Source organism: Calcarisporiella thermophila (assembly GCF_041956535.1).
Source record: "Calcarisporiella thermophila strain CBS 279.70 unplaced genomic scaffold VTP21scaffold_6, whole genome shotgun sequence".
NCBI lineage: Eukaryota > Fungi > Calcarisporiellomycota > Calcarisporiellomycetes > Calcarisporiellales > Calcarisporiellaceae > Calcarisporiella > Calcarisporiella thermophila.
In genome coordinates this window covers 438,087-451,945 of record NW_027192196.1, presented here as the reverse complement: position 1 = coordinate 451,945, position 13,859 = coordinate 438,087, and the positions used below count along the sequence as shown (strand labels likewise).

General features: G+C 42.2%; 5 protein-coding genes across 5 annotated transcripts; 2 read left to right on the top strand and 3 right to left on the bottom strand.

Annotated features, from left to right (window-relative positions):
• Nucleotides 1-322: 322 nt before the first annotated feature.
• On the top strand, nt 323-2,366 carry VTP21DRAFT_9898 (uncharacterized protein; the record flags this gene model as incomplete). Its single annotated transcript, XM_069400894.1, has 7 exons — nt 323-351; nt 535-599; nt 672-742; nt 812-898; nt 962-1,560; nt 1,628-2,216; nt 2,277-2,366. 7 exons carry the CDS (start codon nt 323-325, stop codon nt 2,364-2,366), a joined length of 1,530 nt encoding a protein of 509 aa, XP_069253624.1.
• Nucleotides 2,367-2,929: 563 nt separating this feature from the next.
• On the top strand, nt 2,930-3,151 carry VTP21DRAFT_9897 (uncharacterized protein; the record flags this gene model as incomplete). The annotated part of the gene is made up of 1 exon (XM_069400893.1): nt 2,930-3,151. One exon carries the CDS (start codon nt 2,930-2,932, stop codon nt 3,149-3,151), a length of 222 nt encoding a protein of 73 aa, XP_069253623.1.
• Nucleotides 3,152-3,475: 324 nt separating this feature from the next.
• On the bottom strand, nt 3,476-4,685 carry VTP21DRAFT_9896 (uncharacterized protein; the record flags this gene model as incomplete). Its single annotated transcript, XM_069400892.1, has 3 exons — nt 3,476-4,194; nt 4,257-4,455; nt 4,521-4,685. 3 exons carry the CDS (start codon nt 4,683-4,685, stop codon nt 3,476-3,478), a joined length of 1,083 nt encoding a protein of 360 aa, XP_069253622.1.
• Nucleotides 4,686-5,367: 682 nt separating this feature from the next.
• Nucleotides 5,368-10,407, bottom strand: VTP21DRAFT_9895 (uncharacterized protein; the record flags this gene model as incomplete). The annotated part of the gene is made up of 5 exons (XM_069400891.1): nt 5,368-9,572; nt 9,641-9,755; nt 9,820-10,005; nt 10,060-10,128; nt 10,183-10,407. 5 exons carry the CDS (start codon nt 10,405-10,407, stop codon nt 5,368-5,370), a joined length of 4,800 nt encoding a protein of 1,599 aa, XP_069253621.1.
• Nucleotides 10,408-11,227: 820 nt separating this feature from the next.
• Nucleotides 11,228-13,445, bottom strand: VTP21DRAFT_9894 (uncharacterized protein; the record flags this gene model as incomplete). The annotated part of the gene is made up of 14 exons (XM_069400890.1): nt 11,228-11,253; nt 11,315-11,428; nt 11,490-11,601; nt 11,665-12,186; nt 12,246-12,314; nt 12,375-12,424; nt 12,486-12,528; nt 12,593-12,692; nt 12,764-12,808; nt 12,866-12,940; nt 13,009-13,110; nt 13,191-13,268; nt 13,338-13,349; nt 13,420-13,445. 14 exons carry the CDS (start codon nt 13,443-13,445, stop codon nt 11,228-11,230), a joined length of 1,374 nt encoding a protein of 457 aa, XP_069253620.1.
• Between the last annotated feature and the right edge of the window lie 414 nt (nt 13,446-13,859).

Below are 13,859 nucleotides of genomic sequence, written 5' to 3'. Positions count from 1 at the left end.
CTTTGAATAAACTTATTACCGCTTATTCTTTAGGCTGGCTTGGAAACTTGCTATATTTTTGCCCCAATAGAAAATAAGCAAGCCTCTGTCCGAACGGAGCTCGAATCTACCTCCACAAATTATACTCTTTTAGTGGTCTTTAGCACATCTTTCTTAGTAAACACTTTAACTCCTCTTCTTTGTTTACTCAGACAATCCTCTGAGAGAAAAGGTGCGTTTTGTTTACTCTCCTGAGAGTTTTTTTTCACCTCATCTTCCCATCTTCCTCCAACATCTTTACTTAATCTTCCTTGTTTCATACTTGTAGATAGAAATATAGAAAATGCTGAGTTCCCGCTTTATCGCCTGCAGGTAAATATCAAAGTAATGAAATGCTGTTCTCCACAAACGCAACGCGTTACTGCTATTACGCTAGCGCGTTCTAATGTGTGGTGGTCTTATGACCGCTCATCTTTGTTTTCGTTACTCTATTTGGTTTTATACAATTAATTCCCACGCTTTAATACATTGTATATTTTCCTTATTATCATCAAGCTCAATGCGCGCCTCAGCGTTATTGCGATGTGGTATTGCTCCAGCTCATCGTAACTTGAGTACAGGTAAGATTCTATTGTGTTTTGCTGAAGAGCATGAGGATTTAGACAGCATTTTTTTGTCTCTTTTATATATAGCAAACACAAACCAATTCTGTGAGCCCAATGAACCTAGCTTCCTTAAATCTGTTGACAGCTACTTCGAAAAAGTGACATTTATATGATTAAATTTTATCTGCTCCGCATATATAAAGAATTTTTACTTTCACTTTCTCCAGGCAGCCAAGCTTAGCAATGTTTCCCCCAAAACTCTAGCACATATGAAGGCTGTGGACAGCGTTCTCAGCGTCACCTTCCCCATTGAGGTAACATTAATCTAATTTTATATTCATTGATATTGTATGCTTTTACTTGTATCCCCATAATAGACAGATGATAACAAAGTTGTAATGATCGAGGGATATCGCGCACAGCATTCGCGCCATCGTCTGCCAGTTAAAGGAGGTATTCGCTTCTCACCCGAGGTCGACCTACAGGAAGTTGAGGCCCTTGCCTCGCTTATGACTTACAAGTGCGCGGTTGTGGACGTTCCCTTCGGTGGAGCAAAAGGTGGTATCAAAATTGACCCCAAACAGTGGTCACCGGCACAATTAGAGCGAATTACCCGTCGCTACACGATGGAGCTTTGTCAGAAGAACTTCATTGGCCCTGGTACGGATGTTCCAGCTCCAGATGTGGGCACCGGTCCCCGTGAGATGTCCTGGATCATGGACACGTATCGTCAATTCAACAGCAGCGACGTGAATGCCTCGGGTTGTGTAACTGGCAAACCAATTAGCCAAGGTGGTGTTCGTGGGCGTAATGAGGCCACTGGTCTGGGTGTATTCTATGGAATCCGCGAGTTCCTTACTTACCCTGAAGTGCAGAAGAAGGCAGGATTGAGTGGACAAATTGAAGGGTTAACTGTGGCAATTCAAGGCTTTGGAAATGTCGGCTACTGGGCTGCAAAATTCTTCGAGAATAACGGGTACGTCAAATTTATGGTATTCCTTTATGTAAATGGGTCGCCAACTCATTCTTTTTTTTGCACTTAGAGCTAAGGTGATTGCTATCGGTGAGCGTGAGTGCGCGGTCTACAATAAAGATGGTTTGAACATCGAGCAACTCTTCTCTCATCGTAAGGAGCATGGCACCTTCCACAACTATGCCGATGCTACAATTATCGATGACCCCGCCAAAGTTCTTGAAGTTGAATGTGATGTCCTCATCCCCGCAGCGCTTGAGCGTCAAATTGGTCTTCGCAATGTTAACCGCGTCCGTGCAAAGGTTGTTGGTGAGGCTGCAAACGGACCCATAACTCCTGCTGCCAATGACGCACTCCTTCAGAAGGGCGTAGTGATTATCCCTGATTTGCTCCTCAATGCTGGTGGTGTTACAGTGTCATACTTCGAGTGGCTGAAGAATTTGAGCCATGTGCGCTTTGGACGTATGAACAAAAAATGGGACGAACTTGGCAAGAGCAAGCTAGTTGCGCTTGTGGAGGCCAATGCTGGACGCAAATTGACTGAGATGGAGCGCAAGCAGATTGTACATGGTGCTGAGGAGCATGAGCTTGTCTATTCCGGTCTTGAAGACACTATTGCCAACGCATCCTTGGAGACACGCAGCACTGCTTTGGCAAAGGTAGGCACTATCACTTATACTGTAGAATTAGCAGAATTATAACCTGTTTTTATCAACCAGAACTGTGACTATCGCACGGCCGCGTATGTTAACGCTATTCAGAAGATCGCCACTGTATATGAGGGGTCTGGCATCATATTCATGGCTTAATTTATTTTTTCTTTTATGCTTTATTCCCTGCAAACTTCTTTTCTTAGATGTGTTATTGGGGAGGGGCTCTCTAAAACTAAATAAAATTGATCTACTATAGACATCCTTAATTTCCTCCACTTTGCTAATAAGACTAATAATATAGCAAATGACGGAATTTAATATGAGAATTTTGCTATTTAAATTCTGATAAGTTTTTTTCCATACTGTCGTCCCGCAATAGCAAGCCGACGTTGAAAATCTTACGATTATTACGCAACAAAAGTAAATAAATACAAAACGTAAACAGAAGACATCATTCGTTTTTGAGAGTAAATGTCAAGCTCCTATGGTGCGTATTGAAAGGCCTAAAAATTTTATGGGCCAAGGATCACTCAGCCAACTGGGGTCACAAAGTTTGTGGAGTGCGCTAATTTGTGACTGTCAAAAATGGTTCCCACACCATTTTGAAATAACCCCATAAAAGGTGCGACTCATTTTTCTTTACGTTGGTTTATTTTCCATTCCTTCCAAGGAATTTTAAAAATAACCATTTAAATTTTTAAATTCATTCATACGCGATAATGCCGGTCTCTATGTCTTTGCAACTTAATATCGATACCACCATCCTTGACCAGGTACCTAACCTCGTCTGTCTCTCAAATCCCATGGTTGTAACACCTAAAAAGTCCAAGTTCCATGACGGAAACGGATGGTTTAATAATGCTACTCCCAATGCGACCGTCCCTACCCCTAGAACAGGCACAGCTTCGAATGTTCATAGCGAGGTGAATCGAAATAGCTAAGTGGGAAAGTCCTATATGTTCTAGAAAACTTTTTTCTCCTTTATGAACGATAATTCTTTGGACTTAAAATCTCAATCCATCGATCCTTTTTTTTTTCTTGTTTTATTCATGCCGTACATCATTCATTTTTGGAATTGGGCGAAGCTTTTAATCCAAATGTTATATGTGTCCTTTTTTGTCTATACTTTTTTCTTTACTCTAATCACTCTAATATACCTCTGAAAATCGGGGAGGGGAGATATTTTTATAGTAACTTATAATGAAAAACGAGCGTTTTACAAGATCCGGACGAATGTATATACAAAAAGTTGGAATGTTACAAGATCATATCAAAGATACGCGTGTTCTCACCAGTCCTCCCCTAAAGTTCTTAAGCGGCTGAGGAGAACGCTGTAATCTCCGAAATGCCTCGTGTATATGCGATGGTTGTAGGGGTGTTTGTTCTGAAGGAGGAGGTGAAAACAGGTTCATATAGCTAGACTTACCGCCCTCATCATCTCCACCTACTGCGTTGTTACCCTCTCCTTCCTCTCCATTCATATTCTTGGAATCACTCTCCCTTTTCTCTAAATTATCTACTTCTGCCCGATCTCCGTTTTCACTACGAGCAGCATCCTCCCGCTTACGCTTACCAAGTAGATTACCCTTTGCCTCAGCATCTCGTGTTAATTCTTTCTTCACTTGGAGTGCCATCTCAGTCAAGGTGCTAACCATCTCAAATGTCAAAAATCCGAGAATATCAATCACGTCGTCATTTGGCTTCATATCAATGTAAGCAGCCATGTTTGCCCAATCTCGGAAACGTTTTGCCTTGCGATATGTGAAAGATGCTTGGCGACACTCAGAGTAGTGTACATATTCTTCACGCGTCATGGCTCGTGTGATCTCATCGGCTTCCTTGAGTCGTTGCTTGAATTCATCATAGGCTTCCTCTTCTTCTTCATCCTCCTCATCTGAATCGGCATTCACCATTGCATCCGAGAAAGCATTAACAAGCTCCCATGAGAGTTTTACTTTGACTCGGCGAGTTTTCCCTGGCTTATCTATAGTCATAACACAATTACAGAAAATGACATTATGTAAATGACAAAATAAAAATAATTACCCGCATTCGGCTCTTCTAACATATCCTCCACAGCATCTCCACCACCAGCATCTTTCGCGTTCTTACGTACTTCCTTCCAACTCAAAAACTGACGCAGGCGATTCACTTTTGCGCGATCATGTCTAATCAAGAATATCAAATCTTCAGCGTTCATGTAGCGAGAACCCCGACGCTGCACTATAGTTGCTGCTTGGATAATCTAGTTTTTTTTTGAAGAGAATTAATTTATTGTGGTGTTTATAGAAAATTCTTCTTAGTTCCTACAATCTCTATCACTTGCGATCGCACAATGTCTTCCACTAGCTGAGTAGTTTCAGGCAGTGGATCAGCAACCTCGCCAAACACGAACATCATCTGCTGAATCTCCGTTTGATAACGGTATCTCAGTTTTTCTCGCTCTTTGTCCTTTTCTTTGTCTTTCTCCACCATTCTAACAAATCCTAAAAAATAACGAGAGTGACCACAATAGCAGGAATATCAAGTAGTATGCAGCATAAGACGGATTCTTAAACTTAATGAAATTAACTGTTGATTTCATTAAGTATACCAATCACTAGTTACTAGAGACTGGTGAATAAGATCGCAATAAGAAATGTGCAATGACCTACTTGATAATAAAATAAGACTAGATCACTTCCCGTCCGTGAGGGATACTTAGTGCCCTAACTTTGATATCATGATACTCGCTTCTATTTACCTTTCACTTGAGTTTAATAAAAAATTAGTATAAAAAATAAACAAGCGATATATGATATCTGCAAGACAAACGCAAATATTGTCTCTCTCTCTTATGATGGATCATCAATAACGCGATTTGCCATTAACTTGAGAAATACTTGAAATCAAAGACGCATAAACCTCTATTATTATTATGAAATACCAAAAAGATATAGAGTTAACAGCAGCAGAGTATAATACAATCGATAACTCGCATTAGAAAAAACTTTAAAGTACATTTTATTTAAAAAAAAGGGAGGAGAGGGAGAGGGAATTAATTTTTAAAAAAGATAGACTATTAAATGCGCTAAATAATACAACAAAATCAATTGTCACTAACAGCAAGTAGGGTAATGGAAATCAAAAAACCGACATAAAAGTTGATTAAATAAGTCTAAAAGTCTGCAAAAGCCAAGTCCCCCATATCTAAGGCAGGAGTAGGTAGGTTTGCTAATCGGTCAAGACATTTTGCCCAGAAGGCACCCAGTCTCTTCTCGTCCGCACAAATCTCCTGTACACGCATACGAATCGCATCTAACTGCCATCCAGAGGCAGAGGTAGATCCGGCAGTTGATGTAGAGTTGCTTGGAGTATTGCCCACTGAGGCACCCCATTCACGCGTTCCACCGATACCGGAGCCAACCGAAGTGCCAGTAACAACACTTGCTGCCGTGGGAATATTTGCGCCTCTTGTGGAGGTAGAAATATTGTTGTGGGATGCATATAATCGGTTAACGGCCCACAAGAAACCGCCACCTCTATCCTCCGGCAATATCTGTAGGAAAGCTATACCCGATGAATGGACATATTGCGTATACTCGAATTTTGGATGATGATATGAGTACTCGATTTGTACATCAGAAGGAAAGTTTGCATCTGCCTCAACATCAAGTACAAATTCCAGAGACTTCGCTAGCTCTCCCTCGAAATAATTCGGAGGTAAAACAACGTTTCGACCCTCACAACATGATGTCACTTCCTCAACTGAAGGAGGAGGTACAGCAAAACGAATTGGAAGTGGTAGCCCAAACGGGTCGTTCGATGATTTCGGGTCCGAGACCTCGGGTATCTGCTCAAATGGAGCTTCAACAAGTCTAAGTCCACATTTATCTAACGTGCGCGTCCATGACTGCAACAATTCTTCGATCAATCGCGAAGTTACACCTATCCAGGCAAGATGAAAATGGTAGCATTGCCGTACGTTAATAAGCGTATCGTAATGGAGCTTAACGGTCTCTGAGCGATCGCTTTTGTGATGCGTATCAACATCGATCAACATAGCACGACTCATCTGAAAAGTGGAAGGCTGATCAGGAGGTGAAGTTTCGTTTATGTTTGCATCAGTAGACGGTGATGGAGTTGGGAACGTTCCCGCTGGCGAGTCGGGTTTCGATTGGTGATTGCTTCCAGGTCGGAACCAAGATGCCTTTCCCGCTGACGAGAGTGGTCCAGTTGTGCCGGTCTTTGGCAGTTGCATATATTCCGGTTTCAGTTGATAAAAGTAATGTCCATCCAAAAAGGTATGGTGACCGCGCGCATGCACAAACAAACCGCGTTCCATCAACTGATTTCCGAAAAAGATTGCCTCCTCGCGAGTATCGATGTCCGTGAATTCGCGAATCAGCCAGTCCACGAATTCAGTTCCAATGAACACCGCTTCAAAAAGCCGTAAATGCCACCATCGATCCTGTATTTTCACCCCTGTACTGCTTTGCATAGCCTGCGCAATCCGTTCTAGTTTAGTATCTTGATTCAATCGCTCGGGATTGCTCGAGATTGAGAGCCGAGATTCTCTATCTTGAAAATCTTTTCCGAGCTCCTTCGCCACGTGCGCGGCACTTCTCATAGTCGTGAATGACACCCCCAGGTTTAAGTTCGTTTCCTTTTGTTTTCGGCGCCGTTCTTTCTCTTCCTGCGGTGGAACGAACTTTGCCTTTCTGAAAAGATCAAGCATTCGACGGAAACTTTCAACACGGATTTCTTCCTCGTCAAGGTATTCATTCGCCGGGTGATTCAGTACAGGCAGCGTCTCCATTGGAATGACTAGAAATCGGATCCGCCAGTATCGCAATGAAGATATCATTTCGTCCTGGTACCCACACACAAAGTGATCTAGATAGTTCCAGTTATAGGTTTTGAGCTCAGGATAGTGGAACCGTGCGTCACGCGTCGTGTATGAAGTGTAATCCTTAGGCCAGACTGCATATGAATAATCGATCGGATCGGTTGAATAGCTAATTCGGCGTACATAACGCTTGAACTCGAGGTTTTGACTCACCGTGTCGTAATAGAGCATATGAACGTGTTGACCCAAGCTAAGATAAAATGGTTTCGACACGGAGAAAGTAGTGAGCGCATCATTTTGTTCCGAACGCATTGTTGTTCGATTGAGTTCACTCAATTTCTTGTTATTGCTTTGGTTATTGTTTTGCACACTAGTACGTTCTTTGTTATCCGTGGGGATGGACCCAGTATAGGTGCGTTGAAGGGGTACTGGGTTGGCACCTGGTACGATCAACTGAAACCCCTGCGAGAGTCGCTGTCCGACTAATTCTTTCAACAGGTACTCTATTTTCCTTTGGTGGCTCATGTAATCGGTGTATATCGTGCCTTCATCACTCGGTGAGATTGTATAGGTATATTCGCGAAATTGCGTGGAAAGCTCCTCCTGTGTTGGGAAGTATTCAGTGGTGAGCGGTAGACATGCTGGCATGCATAGGGAAGTCCAATCTATTCGCCGCTGCAATTCCATTGTCGAGACCATTCGAGGGTATACGTGACGCCACCGCGCTATATCTTGCGTCATGAGGGGTGGATTTTTGGACGGGTTACATGGATTTACAAAAGTTTGCTTCGCAAGTTGACGACTCATAAAAATGCGTGCAGGTGATTGTCTTGTCATGCGGCGGGATTTTTCAGCCGAAAAGGAATGAAAAGATGACTCAGCCATACTTCCGATGACGGGAGTGGTGTGCTCTCGATTATATCGACGAGACGGCTGCGTAGGCCGGATGGCGATTGGCTGTGCCTTTGTCAGAGAGCGCACAGGCGAGGCCCAAGTCTCATCGTCTGCATTCGAGTTACGGCTCTCGCCACCTGTCTCGCCGTCCATGGCCCATTGTTCTATGTCAGCATCCTCGTCTACCGCGTCCCGTTGCTCATTTGCACGGGCCCGATGAATTCGGTCCTCAAAACCAGACGAGTGCGGGTCCCCTAGTGATCCAACGAGGGGTTGTTTATTATGGTTATCGGTACTGGAATTCCATGCTTTGAACCGCTCAGTAGACTCGCCAATGCCAGCCCGGTCCTCCAAACCATTGTAAGCTTGGGTGTATTCGACTTCACGTTCAGTGTTTGTCACAGGCAAAGTGATTTTCTTTGGCAAACTGCGGGAGAGTAACGATGTTTGAGTGTTCTTATATGACAAATCTGCTTCAACGAGGTCATCCTGACTTCGGCGGTGGAATGCTACGGACGTAGCATTGCTTGATCGATGATTTCCCCGTAAATGCTCAGAAATGTTACTCTGATTTTCTGAACATAGACTGCGTAGCCCTGAAGATTTCGTACGCAGACGCGGGTGCTTTTTCGAACGTGAAGTGGTGAATATGTCGTCATCATATCGGTCACACATGTCGTCCTCTTTGAAACGTTCCTCGTCCATCCACGGGATGGATATCGGGCAAATCTCATGTTCCATGATTCCCATCATTTGAACCTCATACATCATGCACCTTGTTTGAAATTTTTCGGCCTTGATAAATTTCTTATCGAAATCCGAGTAATAGCTGCAGTCGATCCAATGTGGTACCGAGAAATAGGGGCGTTTTTCCTTTTCATTATTAGAATCGTCCGAGTAGAGTGGATCCCATTGTTGAGCGAGCGGTGCAGGAGGTGACATGGGCTCACCTGGGCGTGGCGGTTTTGCGGGTGTGATCCCGGTACTAACGGAAGTTCGCGGTTGATTTTGCTCGGAAGCATCGGAGGGTTCAGGATCTTTGGGTGGTTGTATCGAAGTGAATGTGAACAACGGAACCGAGTGCAAAGGAAATTTCGAGAGACATATCAGGTCCATTGGGATCCCATTATCTATCATGCGCTCGGTAGTGAGTCGAAGAAGTTTCTTGCTTACATGGAACTTTCCCGTTCCTGGCGAAATAATCACAACGGACATGCCGGTGCGCAAGAGGTCGCGGTCTATATAGTGTTTGTCGAACGGATTCAATGCTAGATTCGCGCACTCAAGCACATTTCCTTGATACGCCTTAGAGATATTTCCCTTTAATACTACACGGCCTCCCTCTTCACGCAGCAGGACGTGGCGGGAAAACTGCAGAAACTCCTCCTTTAACGATAAGATGACGTTATTCCATTCGAGTCGCGTCTCGCGGTCCACTATCACCTTATAAAAATCTTTGAACCATTTTCCATCTTCATTGCGGTTCAAGGCTGAGAGATCCTGGAAATTTTGGACGTCCTCTTCTTCGTAGAAAACGCGTGTGAACATGATGATAGTGATAATGTGATTCATATTGAGTTCTCTCCATTTTTCGAATAGCTGAGGAAGGAATCCGTAGAGAGTTTTCTCGAAAAGCAATTCTTTGATTAGAGTATAGGGCATAAGATGTAGCTAGATTTGGTTGGAATGGAAAAAGAAAAGAGATTACCTCCATCTTCATCAAACTCCCACATCTCGCGGGACATTTGGATAAATAAATAACTTCGTGAAGACTCAGACCGAAAAATCGCCCGCGTTTTGGATGTGATATATCCACAAGACACCTAATAAGTATATGGTATTTCTCAGGCTGTATTGAACAAATTCGATGAAACTGTGGGTGCTTACCGACTCGTCCTGAATATATAATTCTTTCACTTTTACAGTAATACAGCCCCAAAAGTTCACCTTCTGACCAACAAATACACAAGACCCTATTAGATTATCCTTCAATCGCCACATATCTGAACGGCTTAAGTAAGCGTCACGAAAAGTCAGCTCAACATAGTCCACCTCCACTGAAGTAGGCGAGACCTATAGAGAAGAATTAACATCAACGTGCTAGGCAAGCATTTATGGGCAACTGACCGTCTGTACAAGCACATCGCAACGATTTGTTAACCCAAAAAGGTTTGCGACGCGACTATTGATGGATAGCTGATTGATGAAATTAGCTAATGGTCACACGTTATCCTTTTCCAATCTACATACTCTGAGCTGAGGTTGTTTAGCACTGAATTCGCGGTCTATAGCCGCGAGCTGCAATACTAAAGGTGGTTTATCTGAATTTGGTTGTTTGATCTGTAGGAGTTGGCCCTCTTGAACGTCTGGAAAATGGTCAGGGTTAATTATAAGCTCCTGGCGAGACATACGGTCATCATGCACCCAAAGACTATAAATTTTGGGTGGAGGAGGTCGATCGTCATCCTGAGTCATCTTCCCGCTAGAGTTGTATTTGGAAAAACTAGCAAATGCTGTTCCACTCTCCTCTGTCGTCAGTAATTCGCACTGAATTAGTCAATCTGCAGGTGAGTAAGGATTTGACAAGTTAACCTCCAAAGAAAATGTGATCCGTGCGAGACTTAAGCCAGTATGAAAATTAAATCCATGTCCAAAAAAAAGTAGTCACTTCCCCATGCAAATATAAATCCCTAAGAAAGCCTTAGACTAACATTCATTTTCAGCTAAAACAGTACTAAGAAGGGGAGCGCATATTTCCTTTGCGGGTGCTCGACCCACTTGTCATTATTTTTCTCCATTTTGCCGTTGATGTTGATCAAGTTCTTAGGAGAATAATTTTCAATGTTCATTGAGGCTAGCTCCATGCATGAACAACTGCCAGACTGACGTAACAAATCTAAATATAGTAGATGACATTTTCTTAATCAGTTAGGGAACATGACATGTTGCCGATTGAGGATAAGCGACAGTTAAGCTTCAGATAGTTAAAGTCTCGATGTCAAGATGTCATGTTTATTGGGTAACCTTTATTTCAATATTAACACCAAGAGCACGCTCGAGTGTCGTAATAAAGTTTGCCTAGCCTTTCTCAGTTAATCCCAATATGACTCTTGAATGTAAGAGCGCCATACTGAAATTGCGTTCATTTATTGTCTAGATTTTGCCGGTTTTCCTGTAAATTTGTCACCTCTTTGAGCTTGACCGGTATTTGGAATGACTTAAATACTTTGGTTTTGTTTTATTTGGGTTAAAAGCAGTGATTATCAATTTAAAAATAAAAGTGTTCATGAGAATATCAATCGTCCGTACCAAAGAATCGATCTGTAGCATATCGGTCATGAGGCACTCAACGCAAAAAATAATATAAGTTGAAGTTGCTTACCTCCAAAATTACCAATTCCTGGCTCAATGAATAATGTGTTTTCGTCCACTTTCTCGTCAACCATAGAGCAGCAGATCTTCACTCTCGGGAATGCATTTGCAATAACATGCAGGCCTAATTTCATAGTATGGATTAACATTCTTCAATATATTATTAGAGCATATTTTGAGGATACCTTGAGGTGCTGCAAGTAAACACAAAAAAATAATACGATCTTCGGGCACATCATGGTCCAAAATAACACGGATTGCCATCAAACCGGCAGCGCCCGTCCCGATAGTCGCATCCTAAGTAATTCGAATATCATCAATCTCCAGTATAAACAAAGCGGTCTGAAATAGACTATATACCATTATAAGGACATAGTTCTCAGCAATATCATGCGGTAGCTTGCAGAAGTGTAACTGTGGTTCTCCCGAAGATGGATCCGTCTGAATCAAGATTTTGCCAATGGGAGCATCCTTGATCACTCGTCGCAGTCCTGCCTCCATGGTGCCACCTGCACGTAGGATCGACACTCCACACACTTTACTCGCAAACTCCTTGCCCCGATACAACGCTCCGGTTGGAGTGATAACTTTGCGTTCTGAAAAAGGGAGTTGTGCAAGCGCACGCTCCACGACAAGCGTGGACAAGCGCTCTGAGTAAAAGATGAACTCGTCCCGTGGAGTCCTTCGATCACGAAGGATAGTATGCATACCACGCACTTGATTGGTCGGTTCAAGCACAACTGCTCCATCGGGAACAGGCTTGTCGCATGGAGTCTTGACAAGATCCCAACGGAAGGTCAAATTCCGCTCATGAAGTGCACGTTGGATATGCTTAGTGATAAGGTTTATTGCCACGGCATTCTCCAGACCACGTGGAATGATCTAAACAAATATGTAGTATACAAAATCGGAAATAGAGAACAATGATAGACAAGACTTACGATGTCGGCATACTTCATAGTTGGATAAATATATTCATCAAAGGCCGGCTTGACATATTTCTCGTATTGCTAATAAAACAAAATATTAGGAAACACGAATACAATACAAGTACTCGGAAAACATTCTACCCTAAGAACGCCGTGTAGATCACGACCTCGTTCTGATATGTCGCGTTTGACTTAAAAAGCATAAAAAGCCTTAGTGAAACCAACTGATGAATAGGCGATAAAAACACTTACGGCGCCTTGCAAGCCGAACATCCGCATCCGTATCCACGAATATCTAGATTGAAATATTCCGAAAGTGAGGTTCCCATCAATAAATAATCAGTAAATCCTTAGAATACTTTTAGATCCATTAAGTCAATAATTCTTTGATCGTAGAGAGCAAAGATTCCTTCAAAAATTACAACATTCGCCCCATAGAGCGTCTTGGTTTTATCGAGTCTAGAAGGGGGAAAATATTAAATGGATAGTTATGAAAAATTCTACAATAATAGCTATATCAACTTGAATACCTCGAATGTGTCGAAAAGTCATAAATGGGGACATCAACACTTTTTCTATTTTAGATGCCATCAGTATAGAAAGTTAGAAGAGTAAAAAATAGGATTCCAAACCCCTGTTTTAGTTTCACGAGCGTTTCATACAGAATATCATAATCGAATGACGAGGGGTGATCGAAATCGTGCTCACTAGCAATGAGAAAATGTTTACATTATTTTAACTATAAGTGAGGTCAGAACAAGTGCAAACTACTTACTTCGCCCATGCTTTTTTGATCTGCTCTGGAGTTAGAGATTTATAGAAGGAATCCATACTCAAAATGGCCACCCATGGGATGTTCAGATTCTTTATAATGCGCCTGTCAGAATGCAAAATAAAAGATATAAAAATGGGTAAATAGACTTGAGCACGCATTCGCGGAATCAAAAAAGGTCTTACTCAGATACACTAGTTTTTCCACTTGCGCTTCCACCAGCAATACCCACTACGTAGCTTTCACAATTTACACCATCGCTCCTGAAAGGGAATGAAAAAAAAAAGAGTGAAGGATTCAATTATTCCTTTGAAAGGTTTAATGAATTGTACCTGTACCATGGTCTATAAGCAGTTGCGAAAACAAACAATATAAGTATCAAATATAAAATAATACTAATTAAATAGATCTCACGGTCTGCCAACGGAATGGACTGTCATTGAGCCTCTGTTTGCAGTAGCAAGTGGACAATAAACATAAAAATACAAGCACACTAGTACAAACTTTGACAGACAAGAAAGTGGCGCATTCGACCAAGCCAGGTGGCAAAAGGATTGATTTCTCATAGTATAATTTTGCAAATGAGGTGACTCTCTAACTACAAAAAAAGGATACTAAATAAACATAACTGATCATCTAGAATGTAATAGCCTCGAAAAGTGTTTCGCTTGCTTATCCGCGGAAATTCCCAAACTAGCTGATAGCCATTAACGAACAAGGCTAGCTTAATCATATCGAAGGTGTTATTAAGGGTCCGATTCGTATCAATAAAATGAATTGTTTTAAAATCGTGTTATGCCGCAGTTGTTATGGATTGATTTGAACATTAAGCCGCTTAAAAAGGTAGTCAAGCT